General features: G+C 34.7%; 1 protein-coding gene across 1 annotated transcript in view; it reads right to left on the bottom strand.

Annotated features, from left to right (window-relative positions):
- Positions 1 to 7,416: 7,416 nt before the first annotated feature.
- The window catches only part of LOC114645418 (extracellular calcium-sensing receptor-like), a 30,407-nt gene continuing 19,579 nt past the window's right edge, over positions 7,417 to 18,244 (bottom strand). Inside the window, exons 3-8 of the mRNA XM_028793275.2 lie at positions 16,764 to 16,985; positions 15,926 to 16,217; positions 13,677 to 14,486; positions 11,662 to 11,889; positions 11,048 to 11,171; positions 7,417 to 8,316 (exon numbers count right to left, since the gene is read on the bottom strand). Coding sequence (XP_028649108.1) covers positions 7,418 to 8,316; positions 11,048 to 11,171; positions 11,662 to 11,889; positions 13,677 to 14,486; positions 15,926 to 16,217; positions 16,764 to 16,985 — 2,575 coding nt within the window. The 3' untranslated portion in view covers position 7,417. The remainder of the gene's footprint in view (positions 8,317 to 11,047; positions 11,172 to 11,661; positions 11,890 to 13,676; positions 14,487 to 15,925; positions 16,218 to 16,763; positions 16,986 to 18,244) is intronic.

Below are 18,244 nucleotides of genomic sequence, written 5' to 3'. Positions count from 1 at the left end.
ACAAGCCACTTTCTTCTACAGCTAAATTAATATACTGTTCCAGGGTTTATATAAATCTCATCTCATCCTGTCTTTTTTAATTAATATACAGAGGGGATTTTATAAAAACAGAATCAATAGACTTGTCTCTAGAGAAAATCAAACAGAACAATAACATGTGTTACTTAGACCCATTCCTATAATGCTTACATTTAGGGGGAAAAAATCACATTATTTTGAAATTACAACTCAAGACTGTCTTGGCATGCTTGTATTTTTTCTAATGCCAAAGCATATCATTGTTACAATAATGAGTGATGGATTCAGAGCATAAAAGCCATACAGACCACAACTCAAATAGTATACAGTAGCATCATGTAATACAGTAGTTTGATTTTCCATGCATGTGTTGCTTGTTTTCGTGTGCTGACTACTGTTTTATATTCACCAGTGAAGGTGCTCTGATTCACTGCCAGCAACTTCCTTACAGTTTTCAGAGGACTTAAGCAACTATCCATCCATCCATTTTCCAACCCGCTGAATCCGAACACAGGGTCACGGGGGTCTGCTGGAGCCAATCCCAGCCAACACAGGGCACAAGGCAGGAAACAATCCTGGGCAGGGTGCCAACCCACCGCAGAAGCAACTATACATTACATTAATAAAATAAATAGATAAAATAATGGTTGAACTTGCAAATGAAGTGTGGCAGCTTTCACAACCCAGCAAGCCTACACTGTGTATCACATATGGATTTTCCATCCTCCCATCTGTTTCTCCATTGCAGTAAATGCAAGGGGCCCAAATCCACCATTGGTCACAGTGACGCACAAACCCACACTCACTCATACTTGGCCAATTAATAGTTGCCCATTAACCTGACATTAAAATCTCTAGAATGTAGGAGGAATGCTGAATAACCTGTAGAAAAGCAAATGTGGGGAGAATTTGCAAAATTCACATAGACAGTGGTCAAAGTGAAATTCAAATTCAGGACCCTGCAGCTGTGAGGCAGTAGCTATGCCAGTGTGTCATTACCATATTAACTTAAATCATAAGTCTAAATCAATTTAGGTAAACGTTTGAATTTATTATAAAAAAAATTACCTTCAAAAAAGGCAAAACAAGAACAAGAGTAAGACAGCATTTCTAAGAGAGGAAGCTCTCAGGAAGCTCATGCAGATAGGAGCATGTTTCTAGCCTATGGCAGCCTTAACACGTACAGTATTGCACTATAATTAGCTATATAAAGACTTCTGTTTTAAAAGAAGTGTGATGGGAAAATTCGGGATACTGCAGGGATATACTGGGAAAAATTAGCTAAGCTTGATAGGTCTAGCTGTAAAAAACATTACTTTTGGGATGTTGCATCTTTAAATGTCAACTTTATGCACCTATTACCAGTTCAAAGATTTCTTTTCTCACCTATCCTTTTAAAATAGTATGATTGAGAAGCATATTAAAGAATTTAAAACTTAGATTTAGCACGCTTTTTGACTTAGTCTGTCAACTTTGTAGTGTCCTCTGTCACCTGTTCAGTCTGTCCCTAAGGCTCCAGAAAGTGCTGCTGCTGTGGAAAACATCCTGCATTGTTCCTGTTTCAAAGAAGGCAGACATCTCTTCTTCTAATGACTATAAACCAGTGGCACTAATAGTATGTCTTATATCATGAAGACCTTTGACAGAGTGGTCCATTTATTTGATTTGATATACCTTATTAATTCCTGAGGAAAAACTGTCTTTTAGCACATTTGGTGGTCAGAGCACAGGGTCAGCCATTGCAAAGAACCCCTAGAGAAATTTTCCGGTTAAAGGCCTACAGGTATACAAGTCCTCTTTTTGTACACTACCTGGACCAACTGCAATTTGAAATACAGATGAAGACTGGAGTGGAGGATTTGTCTGCTCTACAAGGCTTATTAACACCTGGACAAAGTTAGCAGCACTGTGAGAATTTTTTTTATTTCTCCAATGCCTTCAATACCATATAGCTATCCCTGTTAAGGGGTACACTCAAGAGATATACTGGTGGATGAGCCTATGGTGTCCTCGATAATGGACTATCTGTCGGGTAGGCCTCAGTTTGTGAGACTCAAGGCCTATGTCTCTGATGTGGATGTGAGCAACACTGGAGCACCACAAGGAGCAGTCCTGTCTCCTTTTTTCTTTACTCTGTACAACTCAGACTATAAATATAACACTAGTTCATGCCACTTTAAGACATTCTCAGATGATTCTGCACTTCTGGGGTGTATTGATAAGGAGCATTATGGGGATAAGGTATAGGTGTCAGATGGAGGACCTAGTTTTTTGTGCAAAGAGAATTGTCTGCTTCTTAACATCAGCAAAAAAAAAGAAACTGGTTATTGACTTTCTATTTCCACACTATTCAAGGAGGGAATGTAGAGGTGGTCCACTCCTACAAGTACTCAGGAGTCCACATCAATTTACAGACTGGACTGGTCTCAGAACACAAAGGAATTATATAAGAAAGGACAGAGCAGGCTCTTTTTCCTTAGGGGACTGCATTCCTTCAATGTGGAAAGTGACCTCCTTCACATCTTGTACAACTCTGTGATGGCCAGTGTGATTTTCTTTGCTGTGGTGTGCTGGGCTGATAACATCACTTCAAGAGAGGCCCACCGAATCAATAAAATAATTAAAAGGGCAGGCTCAGTTATAGGATGGACTCTGGACCCCCTGGAGGTAGTGCCAAAGGAGAGAATTAAAACAAAACTGAGTACTGATATGAATAATGCTGGACATCCTCTCTCTGACACACTAACACTGAGGACTTTCAGCTAATAAATCATTCAGCAGAAATGTGTAAAAATTAGCTACTGGAACTCTTTTATACTAATTGCTATATTTCTGCTTAATGTCTCACTGGGACTGGGACTGCCAAGTCAGAAGTTTTCTTTCTTTTTAAAATTATCTTCCTTTTAAGGCATTCTGCTGTGTGTTTGGACCATAGTAAGGGTGTACTTACATTTATTAATCTACCTACTTATGTATTTATTTATTTAAAGAGCTTATGTAAATAGCCAAATAAAGTTATCTATCTATCTATCTATCTATCTATCTATCTATCTATCTATCTATCTATCTATCTATCTATCTATCTATCTATCTATCTATCTATTATGGAGTTGAAACAACTGGTGTATTGTACAGAATAAACATGGGGATATTGTCTGTAACATAATTGTTAAGGCATCAACCCTTTTAATTTTAGGTAGGCATATTAGGCCCACTTTTTGTTTACTGTTTTAGTACATTCTAGTCCCGATTGGCACATTTCTGTTTAAATGTAATTTAGGAATAATCCTTACTACATACTTACTCAAAATTATGATTTGTTTTTTCAGTTTTGCCCTCAATATGTGTTTGAGGAAGTGTCATTTCTTTTTATAAAATGTTGTTTTCTATATATTAAATATGCACAGTATTAAAATGCTCAACATAGGATTTTACAAATTAATCTAAAATTGTTGGAGGTTTCCATTCCCTCTCCACCTCTTAAGCAGGTACAGGAAAGTGCTCATGTACCCTGCATTTTTCTGTTTAAATAGCTCTTAAGTGCCAGTGATACTATGAATTACCACTAGATGGAGAAATTCTTCTATTTTCCTGTACTGTATACTAAAAACACAACTACTCAGTTCAGGTTTGCTCCGTATGCTCTCCTTTTTCCAGTTCGAACTGATTTTGTCTTACATTAAAAATTTGGCAGGGAAGATATTGGAAATTTTATGTACACAATTCTCTTTAAAAAGAAAAACCAAAACTAACTGCACGTGCTACATTTACTATTGCTTAATGCACCATGCTCTCTCTCATTCACTTATTCTCCATCCTCCTATCCTGAGAAGACATCAGTGGCAACAATCTCAAGTTTCTTATATAATTCCAGGGCAGGATTTAGCATTTTTCAGTTAAAAATACTTACTCTCTGCCTGTTTTACAACAATTACTTTGGTTTGCCTTTTAAAACCTTAGTTTAAGGTTTAATTCTGAGAATATTTTTCTTATTCCTTTGTTTTTTTCACTCTGCCAAAGGATTCATAACAACCCCAAAACGGAGTGGGTATGTTCTGGAATTCAACAACTTAAGTCAGACAGCAAGGCTAACCATACACAATTATATGATGTCAGTGTGACTGTGCATCAGTTTGTTTTGAAACAAAAATTAACTGTACAAGCGTCTTCACTTTGATTATAAAAGTTCCACTAGCCACACCAAAATGCATACTCTGTAGATATTCACCTACACTGGGTATGCACACATGTAGTGTAGTGAAAAATTCAGAGCCTCATCAAAATCAGATTCCTTTGTGCTTTATGTACTTCCAAAACTATAAGCACATGCAGGATTCTGATTTAAGACAAATTCTTAAAGGAGCAAAGGCAAATCGCCCCTGTGCCATGTTAATGCTCTGATTCATGTTGAAAGTAATAGTCTTTAAAACTGGCAAGAGTTGTATTATAATTTAATAAAAATAAAGCAAATGTTAAGGTGACACTTAAAAGAAGTGATTAGCTCTGTATTCAATCGTGAGAAGACTCATAATAAGCAGTCCACAGCTTGTACCAAACAACATTTGTAAAACTAACTCAGTAGAGAAAGTAAAGAAATGTATATGCGTACATGTCTATATCTTTGAATTACTGAATTGTGCTTTCATGTTTCTGTCCTGAGCTCAGCTGCATTCCATACTCACCCACTTCATAAAGCACTTTGTTATCAATTTTGATAATGTCCAATTCATTATGGCTGTTTTTATTAACAATCCTTAGAATGTGACTGAGGAGATTAGAATATATTCCTGTTTTTGCTAATTGCAAAATTCTCCATTTGGGACACAATTCACTTTTTGCTTGGTACCCAGGTATTTCTAAGGCTTCTTAACTAATTTCTAGGCATTTTTATGGCCAACTACTAATCTCAATATTCGGGAATGCCTAAAGGCATGCAAGGTATGTAACAGGAGTTACAGTAAAACACCTCTGGAGAATCAGTGGGATTACTACAGACTATTACATCACCAAATCACCCATGGGAAGGTACTTTTTAGATTTCTTACTGATAGAAATTTTTGAACAAGAATAATTTAGGATTCATTATTCTAAAACTATAATCTGTGACTAGAAATCCAAGTTTGTTTTTGCCAATATTTTTTGAAAAGGTTGTGACAAAAATAAATCTCACATCTGATCATTACCCAGAAAGTAGAAGTCTAACCAAGCATGTCAGTCAGGACATAGAAAAGTATTTCAGGTGTATTGTGAACGCTCTTCTAATGGGGTAGAAGTATATTTTATCAATCTTTTATAAGCACTACAACACCATTTTAATGTTCATCACATCCTTCTTGTCTCCTAACTTACACATGTGCTATACTGTCCATTATCCTGGACTGTGTTCTCAACCTATGTGGAAGTGGATAGAGAAAAAGAATATGAGGTATAAATGTTCTGGATTCAAATCATCTGGGCTCTGTGGTATACTGACTGGTCCACTGGAAGGAGTATATTGTGGAGAACACATTGGTAGGAATGACTCCTATCACAAGACACATAGTTTGTGAACATACCGTGTCATCACACTTCATATATATATATAAAATAGTGACACACTGAGAATTTTGTTCAGTGTTTGGATTGAACATCTAAAAACAAGGATGTTTCTAGTATAGAAAGTGAAAGGCTAACTAGTCAATTTTAGGTTTTGGATTTATTTGTTTTTGTCTTTGACTTTTGGATTTTGTTGTAGTTTTGGTCTCAAGACTTCAATGTTAAACATGCTCTGACCCCTGCCTGTTTTTCTACTGCTTTTTTGGTTTGCCCTTGGAAAGGCTGTTATTTATTGGTTTAAAAAATTAATTGTGAGAAGATTTTCTTCTTTCTTTGGTTTTCTTGCCCTGTCAAGGATTCATAACAGGTATAAGAGCAAGATAGAATGTAATGCTGTATGGACCAGATGAACAAGAGGATGAAAATACCTAACAAAATATGATAGACATAATCCCCTCTGTTCTACTGGAGGCAAAGAAGAAACTATATACTGGCATTGATAAGTGTGCATAAATCAGGAAGAGAGAAAGCCAAGGGTGATGGAAAATGACGAGATATGATTGCACTCTAAACATCGTTATCCACAAGACACCAGCAGTTGGAAAGTCAAGAAATGTTATTTTTTAAAGAACAAAAAAAAAAAACTTTAACAAGGTCATAACATTGATGGTCAAAGCTGTAAACCACAACTTATGGCCAATAGTGGAATATATAAGGTGGGCAAATGGCTTACTTTACTAGATGAAGTGCTATTATTTTAGGCAGTGAAAGCTATAATTTTTAGGAGTAAAGCAGTTGTTCTAGGATAAACTAGGTTATAACTTTATTCAAGGAACACACAAAGTATCTTCAGATTACAAATTTTGGAAAATAATGGAGTACATCTGAGGGTCTTACTGTTATGATCACATTTGGATGGAGTTTTTAAAGACCAGAAATATGTGACCAGTAAATGAAGCTTTTTCAAAATGGGACAATCAAAAGAGTTGTCAAAAACAAACCCGAAGTCAAAGGACATAAAGAAGAATGACAAAATACCCCAAAAATCACTTTCTAAGATGTTATCTCCTGAGAATATTAAAAATTGCTTCCACTGTGATACTTTAATTCTGTTTTGCTTTGTAATAATTATCCATATTATGCTTAATAAAAATGTGAATGCCCACTTATCATTTTAATTAACTCTGCTTCTCGTAATCTGATACAAATTTGTTTTTGTGTCTAATTACCTGATTTTCATTTATTTTAGTTTAACATCAGGGTAAAGTCCATATCACAATTCAAGACAACAGTTGAATTTGGGAAGTAGAATGAGAGAGGAGCATATAAGTAATCAAGTTAAACATATTTGGTATACTTTTGTATTAGAATAATAAAGGTAGTGCTTGTGAAAAACAGCCATAATAAAAAAAACGAATTAAAAAAAAATTAGAAATAAATTACACTTCATATGATGTTTTATACTAAGCAGTATGACAATTTTCATAAAGATATTATAAGCAAAGCAACTTACTGAAAAGCAATTCACAATCACTTGTATACTGAAAGTTATTTTGAGATAAAACTAGCCGTGCCCTGCGGCTCCACCCACGTAGTAGTAAAACAGGACAGTGAGGAGGACCCTGCCCGGCTCCCCACTCCTGACGTCACGCTTCCCCCTCCCCTTGGCCCGCAGCCTCTGTCTCGGATTAATGTGAATATATTGCTCCTGCAGGCAACTATGATTCTTAGCACGAAGTTGCAAAATCATCTGGAATGTGTAAGCAAATTATAGAAAAAAACCCGATCAAAATCTGTTAAATATCTCTCTTGTGAAAAGTGGACAGACAGACAGATGTTGGATTTTATATATAGATAATATTTACTATATTTTCCCCATTATATGCTTTTTGGTATTTTTCTCAGGTTTTATCCAAAGTATATACATTTTAGGTACAAAAATACAAAACAGCAATCCAAAGCTAGATGCTAAAATGGCAAATATTTCAACAGCCACTGTATACTTTCCTAGTGAATTGAGGTAAGCTGGGATAAATGTTATCCAGACAGCACAAAATATCAGCATGCTAAAAGTAATGAACTTTGCTTCATTAAAATGGTCTGGCAGCTTCCGTGCTAAAAATGCCAGAAGAAAACACACAGCAGATAGAAACCCAATGTACCCCAGAACAGCAAAAAATGTCACTGTAGACCCCATGTCACATTCAAAAACAATTTTTTCTTTGAAGGTTCTTGAATTTTTGTGTGGGAATGGTGGTGAAATTAGAAGCCATAATGTACATATTAAAAGCTGTACAAAAGTTAAAGTAAAAACACTAATCCTCTGCTGGATTGGTCCAAACCACTTCATGATGCTGTTATGAGGCAGGGTCGCCCTGAAGGCCATTAAAACGACTAGGGTTTTTCCCAAAACACAAGAAATGCACAAGGCAAATGTAATTCCAAAAGCCGTGTGGCGCAGCATGCAGGACCACTGTGAGGGTGGACCTATGAACACCAGGGAACAAAGAAAACACAATGTCAATGAGAAAAGAAGAAGGAAGCTTAGTTCAGAGTTGTTGGCTTTCACAACTGGTGTGTCACGGTTCCGAAAGAAGGCAATGGCTACAATTATGGAGAGAAATGCTCCAATCAAAGAGAGTAAAACAAGTAACATCCCCATGACTTCTTCAAAGGACAGGAATTCAACCTCCTTCCTGATGCACTGGTCTCTTTCTTCATTTGTCCAATATTCCAGTGGACACTTGATGCAATTGATGGAATCTATAATAATAGTAATAAAAACAATAACAATTTCACTGAAATTCCTTCAGAAGACCAAAATGTATTTCTATTCATTTTCTATAGGTGTAGTATTTTCTTTAATACATAATCTCTTCTTTTTGTTAATACTATTATTTTTAACAAAGCAGTTTCAGCTGAATAGTTTTTGGCTTATAGAATAGAAAGCAACCACAACAGAAAAAAGTACAATAAAAGTTTGCACACTAAGGTTTTTATCAGGATAAATGCATCTACATATTTCTTATTTAAATGTTTTGCAATATTTTTTCTTGGGGTTTTGTAAAGAATGTACATTTTTGGTGGCACAGGTGTTGGCAGCGATCTCTCATTGCTTGAGGATGTTTGATTCAAATTACAAAAAAACGATGTTAGGTTTAAATGTTGATTCTAAATTTGCCTGTTATGAGTTGGGGTGTGTTTTTGTATATTTTGAATGTGCCATGCAAGAGATTCTTTTTAGTCTGAGGCTACTGGGTCATGTTCTGTCACCCTTTAACTGTATTTTTGATTAAACAGGAGGAAGTAATTGATACGAATATGTAAGGTACAAAACTAGAGTTCATGAGAAGTCTTGGAGTATTCACATATGCAGAGGTACTGAGTAATTACAAATGGGTAAAAACAGAGAAATCACACCAACGCAAGGCACTGTTTACAGTCCCTTGAGTTGTATGGCAAGTCATCTGTGCTAGCTGTTGCCTTCCAAGTTTCAACTGTGTCAAGGAGAAAGTTAATGAATTATCACACCTTCTGCACAAAGCCCTATCCAGACTGCAGCAACCTGAGTTGGTAATGCTGCACCATTAGGCCACATTTAGCTCAATGACAGTTGACAGGCAATGTTTGAAATGGAAAAAATAAGGACTTTTAAAACATGTCCCTTTTTTTTCACTGAATTATGCACATCATGTAAAGACCCCTTTGGTTTTATAAAGTTTTTTTCCTTTCCTTATACCATTTTAAAATATAAACAAGTGGAACTCTGTTGAAACCACAAAAGTCAAACATCTCAGCCTTCATATTAATTTTTTAGTTTGTCTAAACACCGCAATGCTTGATTAGATACTTGGAACTTCTAAGAATAGATGGACTAAATTTAACAATTTGGAGTTTTAGTACCCCTCTTGTAGACTCTTCTGTTTTTCTGCCTAATATATATTTTCAATTGACCGTCTATAGTAATGATTTAGTTGACAGGAAAAATAAAAATATTATTGATTTGTGCATTGGATCACTTAATGGCTAATTTAAAATTTAGTGACAAAGGGGAAGGAAGCTTTTTTCTAAGAAAATATTTTGTCAAAATTTCAATATAAGTGAAAATCAATAATGTTAGAAAAACAAAGTGTCTAAATAGAGGCATAAATTAATTAAACGTCCCGAAGTCTAACTCATAAATTCAAGACCAAATCAATTTGTCTCAAAAACTTTATGCTTCTTATTTGTTATCTAAAAGAGGACAATAAAACAAACTTTACTGGAAGTGTTTTCAGGTTTAGTTTTTTGGATAAATGTCATATTCTCCCTCTTTTTCTGGCTGATTGAAAAACTTGAAAAAGTACCCACATTATTTTTGAACATTTTGATTATTTATTTCTATTTGTTTTCTTATTATTTGTCAGAATCACAATACAATGCTTTCCAAGCACCACTGTGACATCACCACAGTGGTTACCATGCATGTTCATATTGCTAGTTATAGGTATGTAACTGGTGTGTGATTCATTGGGTCCATTCTTTTTCTACAAAGAAAACAGCTCTGAAATAGTGGAAAAGTTACATTTTCTGATCATAAATAGAAAACCTCATGAAGTATTTCATTATTTATTTTATATTCATTTGTTCCTTCTTTGGTGGTATGTTTGTCTACATTGTCGCGCTTTTTCTTGTTTTCTACTAAGAGATGAGAATTGGGTTTCCAATAAGGCCAGAGTAGTAACGTCTTTTACAGGTTGTTGTCAAGGACCGATTTAAACTTCAGCTTCCCAGGATGCAATTTATAAAACACTAAAATATTATTTTTCCTATTCAGTATACAGAGCATGCAGATGGGGATACACAAAACTTGTTATTGATCAAGTCCAATGCTTAGTCTTTAAATATTAATGCATCTAAAAACATTGACGTGGCAAATTTAAGCTGAAGTTTGTTTCTCTTGGGGTTTTCATATATTATTGAAAAGCAAGAGGTAAAGTATATTTAACAAACACAATTTCTTAATTGTCAGTTTCTTTGCCAAGTTATAGTAATCATCCTGCATGTTCCGTGCAGACCACTAATAGGACAGTCTTAGGCTACATGACACTGCCTGCACCCCATCTAGATACTATAGGCATGCTTCTCTCTGATATGGCAGCATACAGGTTTATTATATGATGCTTTTCTTGTTGCTTATGGCACTTAATGAGGCAGCAAAAGCAAAAAGCAGGTTCTGTTTTTGCTGATGCTGCTGATAAGTGACAGAAATACAGTAGCTTCTACCAAATCACAGTAGGAATGTAAACTACAATAATTAACTTGAAAGTATATGCATCAAAATGTCTAGTGATAACACATTTGATATTTTTTTCCAAATTTAATATAATGTTTTTGGACTGGAGACCAACAAAATGCTAAAACACAACCAGGAAAACAGTACAGAAACCAAAAAAAAAACTGCCATTTTCAAAGAATGATCCTCCAAATAATTAAAATCTGTTTATCAGCTCACTTGTCTGTTTGCTTATTTCTCCTTCAGCACATTTTATGCAGTCAAAACAACACGCTGGTTTTCCTGTCTGTACTGCTTTACGTGTGCCTGATGGACAGCTTTCACTACACACGGATCTTGGAACCTTGGAAAACATAAACACATTTAACAGACAAGATTGCACAACAAAGAATGTGATTTATTATATAACAGTACCTTTAAATAATATATATGAAAAACATCATTAAGAAAAAGCAATAAAGTAAACAACTTATCTGCAACACAGTATTAATGCACATATACAGCAAATAGAACCCTGGGTGGTTAATTTAAATTTTATACTTTTATTAAATATTTTTCTAATTGTATACATATTTAACTATAGCTATCCATACTTCTCTAAAGTAATTTAATGTTATAAATACATGCTATGACATATGAAAATATTACATATCATTGCAGGTAGAATACATGTTTGTGAAAAAGCATATATGAAAAATAAATGACGAAAAAAGACAACCATATAAAGGCTGGATGTGCAAATAGTTGCCGGCATGTTAGTAGCCATTTACCACAGGAAACATTATTAAATTAATAGAAAATATAATGAGCAGGAAAGTGCTCTGATTTCATACCTGAGCTTGATTGTCCACCCACATAATATTGCTGTAATTTAGCATAAATTGCTCATTTACTGGTAAGGATGTATCGTAATAACCAACAGTAACAATGTGGATTTTGCCATTTCTATCAAGTTGCCAGTTTACTAATTCATATCGTGCAACAGTATCTCCTTTTTCATCAAAATAAACATTCTCTCCTGTTTTAACTGTAAAATTCACTGTTTTTAAAGACTGAAGTACCTGGGAAGAGAGTACAAAATGTGAACACGGGTTAATTATTTTTAACTTATAATTTGTATTCCTGTCTCACAACTTCACCACTCTCATACTAATTTTACAAGAATTTGGATCCAAAAATTTAATTCCATAAAGAGACTTAGGCATGATAACAGCTAAAAGTTGAGGCAAATATTATATTAATCACTTGTCCATTCTTTTACCTGTCCATTTATCTAACATTTACGTGTTTGTGATGTGTCAGAAACACCTGGGTGCACACAGACTTGAGGAGAATGTGCAACCTGAATGGAAATAATGACAAGTGTAGAATGTGTTAAATTCAGACTATGGGAACCGTGAGAGAACAGTTTTAATCTAGTCTGATCTAATCTATTTAAGACCCAGAATGACATAATCAAATGTAAGTGGTAAGTGGGTGTCTACATTTTATAGCGACTTATATCTCAACTGTTGCAAGAACTACTGCAGAAATTAGAAGTATTTTGAGTTGTAGTGATGTAAAACTATTTAATGCTAAAATAAACTGCTGACTTAAACTCTAATGACTTCATTTTGTGGCCAGCTCTCAGTAATGCACCATCAAGCTCTTTTATCTATTGTCTATCTTGGAAATATAACTCTTTTAGATAGATAGATAGATAGATAGATAGATAGATAGATAGATAGATAGATAGATAGATAGATAGATAGATAGATAGATAGATAGATAGAACTTTACTTGTCCCCAGGGGGAAATTTGGCTTTTTGCAGAAGGTCATTAAATAAATAAATACATAAATAGGTAGATATATAAATAAATATACACACAGAATGACTATAAAGCAACAAAATTAAAAAAGAAAGAAAAGTTCTGACTTGGCTGTCCCAATCCCAGTGAGACATTATGCAGGTGTATTGCTGTTGGTATAAAGGAGTCTCAGTAGCGATTCCTAACATACTTCTGATTAATAATACGTTGGCTGAAAGTTCTCAGTGTTAGTGTATCAGAGAGAGGATGTGCAGCATTGTTCATAAATTTTGTCAGAATGTAAGACTTGTTTTAATAACAATTAGGAAATTATTAAGTGACTTTAAATTACATGTTATCAGCAAAGACTGTACTGTTAGGATTTGACACCTTAACCTCTATTGTCTGTATCTTTATAAAAAGAAAATTTCAAAAACTATAAGCATTTATTGTTTTAGTTATGGAAAAGTATTTTCTAGATGCAGTTTTATTTTTTCAGTTATCTGTGTAACTAGAAAACCCACAGGACAAAACAGTTTTATTATTGAGATAGCTTTTCATATCAAGAGACTTTACATTTATATTTTATAAGATGTCATTCTCGCCCACTCACTGTTTCAAGAGTTATGTTAATTTGTGGTACAATCAGTGCTGCTACTTCACAGCTTCTGGGTTCAAATGCCAACCTGGTCACTGTCAATGTTTTCTTTGGGTACTTGTTTTTTTCTTGTCACATCCTACAGTTGTGTAGCCTAGTGTGAGTGAGTGAGTGTATACAGTATGTATATCTCATTCAAAACTCTGGTGTCTTGCAGTCACTGTTATACGTGAGTTTTGTGACTATGCAGGGCCTCTAACAGAAGGGATGGTGTTTCAGCATGTCTGCCCCAAAATACTATACACATACCATGCAGAGCCCCAAAAAAGATAGAAAAAACTATACTACAGTATTTATTTTCTACATGCATAGCCATAATACTAATACAGATAAACAAAGTAAAAAATTCAAATAATATATTTTTTTCCTGTCTGAATGACCATTTAGCAAAATAATCTTTACCTGCCAAGGCTGAATAATCATTTTATTTTTACACATTTGGTGGAACTGTTGATTTTCCTTACATGCTATAAGATTATCAATTGCATAGCCCAGTGCATATACTGCTTTGTAAACGTTGTTGGGAATTCTCATTTCAGTTACATCAGTGTATTGATTACTTACATCTTTCAAATTTTCTTTTTCTGTACATTGCACCATATTTGTAGGCTTGCCTGCCACTTCAAATGTGCAACCAAAAACACTTCCCCAAAATTCCTTTAAGAATGCATTATCTGGGGCATCAGATGGATGGATACCCATTAAGAAGTCATCAAGCCCAGGTATTACTGTATTCATGCTAGCAAATCCAATGGCTCCTTTTAAAACTTGATTCCCTCCGTCACTTGCAAAATTTCTGGCTGTAATCCAAGATTCACTGCCCACCCATTGTAAGCCAGTGATATTCTGAAGAAATATTTCCTTAATTAAATACTCAAAATCTATAAAAGATGCAAAAACCACAATAACCTTTGCAGATGATTCTTTTATAATGTTAGTTATGTTAAGGAACTTTTCTCTTGGATATGTTCTGTAAATGGCTTCGGAGTACTCAATGCAGATTCCTTCCCTTTTAGCAATGTCAACAAATGTGGCCATGCCAGAATTGCCATAATCATTATCACTTCTTATTGTACCAATCCATGTCCATCCAAAATGTTTCACCAGCTCTGCTAGAGCTTTACTTTGATAGTAATCACTTTGGATTGTTCTGAAAAATGTTGGAAACTCACGCCTGTTACTGAGACACGCACAACTTGCAGAATGACTGATCTGTTGAGAACAGGACACAATGAATCGATGACTGTGACATAAAGCACAGCACCAATTACAAACACTGGATGCCATGTACTATTGGTTTGCAGGTTAGCTAAATTGATACATAAATGAATGTGCTTACTGAGTATTACAAATGGAGAATAAGTCAAGACAAGTGACCAAGTGCAAGACAGGTAAAGAACTATACTATGCTATAATAGATAAATAATTAAATAAATAATTGAGTGAATAGATAGTAATAAAAGTGAAACAGATAATTATATATAAATAATATCAGTAAAACTAATAACAAAAATAAGAGTAATGACAATTTTAACAAATGTACTACATATAACTTCACTACAAGGGGCAGATCTGAAGGCAGGGGAGCAGCGCAGAGTTCAAAGTCTGGACAGCCAAGGGGTAGAAACTGTTTTAGTACCTAGCAGAACTTGTTTGGATGCTACAGTACCTTCGGCCAGATGGAGGTGGGACAAAGAGATTGTGGAAGAGATGGTAGTGGTCCTGCACAATGCTGTAAGCTTTGCAGATACACCCAAGAGGACCCAATGATCTTTTCTGCTGTGTGCATTATCCATTGTACTGTAGGACCTTATGGTCAGGGACACACTGCAGTTCCCAAAGCAGTAATGCACCTGGTTAATCTATTGTTTCTACTTTTATTTAAGATCTATGTTTTAATGAATCTTTTTCTTTTTAATTTTATAAACTGTTTCTATTAGAAATTATCCATTTGTGAAACAAAGAACTTTTGTTATAAACTGTTAACTTGAGTAGAGGAAACAGAAAAGATTTGGGTCATTCTTGAAGTAGCAATAGGTAGGGCTTGAATTACTTTGCAGGTAATTGGCCATGCACTTAAGAAATAATCCTAAGCTTGCTCCACATGAATGGAAGTGTGGTTGTGTGCATTAAGCAGGTTTGAGTATGATATATAATACTGTTTGCTACATTCCTTCTTTTTCTTTAATATGTGCTGTCCAATTTTAGGTACAGGAGCCAGAGACTATCCTATATCGAGTGCAAGGCAGGAGCCAATACTGACAGGGTGCCAGTCCATTGCATGACAAACATGTAGTCCCATACTTAGTTATACTAGACTAGTTTAAAGTTGACAGTCTACCTTATTCTCTGGCAGTTTTTAGGAATGTAAAGAGGAAAACTAGTGAACCCTGGGAAAAGGCTATGCAGACTCTACATAAACAATAACATATGATTTGCACTCAAGCTTCTAGTACTGTTAGACTGGGGGATTAGCCTCTGCACCATTATGGCAGCCTGATTTGTTAGACATGTTATAAATTATAATAATATAAATGTTTTATAGACAGATTGTTATTTTCATCTGAACTATGTCTAAAGTGAATAATATTTAAAAATGTGTCTACTGTAAGAATTTGGTCTGAGCAGGAAATCAATAAATAAATTCTTACCACAGGTATCTGAAAAGTTCCAATTGTTGTTGTGATGCCAATAGTGAGAGATGATTCAGACAGCCCAATTACAGCTAGAATATTTGATGGATTTGAGCAGAGCTTCTCAAAATACTGCTCCTCTTGTGAATTTATTAATGCCATTGCTGATTTGATAGACTGGGCTACTGAGCCACAAGCATCATAGATCTTATACCCCAGGGAAACACCAAATAGCATGTCAGGATTTTTATTTATTTCTTCTATGGCAAACATCATTGTCTGAGCAAGCTGAAATTCTCTGTAATTTATGCTAAGAATATCAGAATGATTAAAAAAAGTCATTTTATTATGAAAAATGTATGAGATATTTATTCATGTTACCAAAATTGTTACTTTCTCAGAACCTTTCAAGCTTTATGTTTTAATGTCAAAGTCTTGCCCAGAGAGCTACAAAGTCATTATCTGTATTTATTTTGAAAGAAAAAGAAAACATACTTAAAAGCAGACCTTTGTGCAATGACAGCAATATACACTATCATTTTCATTGAAATTAAGAAACCAATGAGGGAATTTACATCACTAGAGTAAAAAGAAAGGGGCTATAACAGCATAAACTGAACACAATGGCTAAAAAAATTGCCATTAAAGATGTTATGCGATAAAACATGGATGTTCATTTCTTAATTACAATTGCAGAACTTTTAGGAAAGGAACAAGGTTTCAGTAATTTAGGTTCTGCGTATTTATAGTTGGTGACCAGCACTGAAAGAAGAAAAAGGTTATAGAGAAATCCAGTATAATCCAGGATATTTTCCATGATAATCAATTATAGATAAGCACTTTATTTTATACTTACTTTTCACATTTCAGTCTTTCTGGCACAGTTTGGAATGTTGGTGACACTGCACGAAAATTCCTGTGAAATGAGAAGACTCCTCCAATTATAAAATCTCCATCTTTTGAAAATACAGGTAGTTCTCTTGTCCCTCTTAACCTACAAGCAACTTCATCTGCTTTAGCTTTGGCTAAAGCAGTAATAAGGACCACCTTCAGTAGCAGCATTTCAGTCTCTTCAATGCTGTCAAAAATAAAGGACTTTTAAAGGCTTGTGCTCCATCACCTGGGTATTTCATTTGCCTGAGGTGAACAGAAGTGTTCAGCAGTCTGATCTCAAAGGTGAGATTACAATGTCAATCCATCCGAGAATAAATAAAAACACAGGATATCTCAGAGAGTTGCTCACAATTTTCAACTTGTAGTAGTACTGAGTATATACAGTGCACTGCTTTTATTGTTCGGGTTTGTCTGGATGCTCATACTTCAATCTGGCATTGAGTTTCAAACTATTTACTCATCAACTATTTTATTAATATTACTAAATAGGCCACCATAACAAACTCCCTTCTATAAGTATTAAGGGAAACTAATAATTTTATTTAAAGAACAAATTAAGTACACAAGCATTTAATATTACAAAATGAACAAATGAAATCAGCCCTTCAATCTACTTCTACCTTTCTACAAAGGTAGCTAGATGTTCCCTTTAGTAATATCTGTGATCAGATTGTTCCAGTTTTCTTTTGTGTTCTTGAATAGAGGTTTCTTTGGAAGAAATCTGCAGGATTCAGTTTGCTACTTTGTCACTTTCACTTTGCAAGATCTCTAAGTGCATTGATTATATCATCGAGCCTGGGAGGTGAATCTCAGGTGCTCATGCATAACAATTTAAAATATAATGCAAATTTGACTTTTTGTATATATTGTCACTTTCGTTTATGTGCTATAATTATGATTTTTTTTATTTTTATTATTTACTCTGCAGAATATCATAATAAGGACTTACTGTCTCAATTTTTTATTAATTTTGATATGTAGTATACATTCATCCATTGATTGTTTTGGCAATTTACTGAATTCATTTATTTTGTAAAGTCTCATGGGATCAGTTGTATGGATATACTGTAAACTAAGTGGCCACTATATTAGTTTCACATGTTTTTTAATATAACCCTTCAGTTGTAAGTGTCGGACTGGATGGACTTGCATCCCGATAATGGATGGACAGATTTCAGGAACAATTAACCCCCCAATACGCCAGGTGGCAGTATTACTTTTGCAGGAGCCCAGTTTGGGTACCCGCAGGGTTGCCTGGGACTTGTAGTATGGAATGCCACTCTGTTGGGGTGCTTAGGCACTTGTATTCCTTCTCCTGATACATATATATTCTTAAACAACAAGGTGTGGCCTTCACTTATATATTTAAACCATATGTTTTTCAGTAAGGCATATTACATGACAAGATGATTTATTTGAAAAAATAATGGCAGTGAAATATAT

This window comes from Erpetoichthys calabaricus, chromosome 2 (genome assembly GCF_900747795.2).
Source record: "Erpetoichthys calabaricus chromosome 2, fErpCal1.3, whole genome shotgun sequence".
In the NCBI taxonomy this organism is placed as follows: domain Eukaryota; kingdom Metazoa; phylum Chordata; class Cladistia; order Polypteriformes; family Polypteridae; genus Erpetoichthys; species Erpetoichthys calabaricus.
This window is presented reverse-complemented; position numbering and strand designations above follow the sequence as displayed.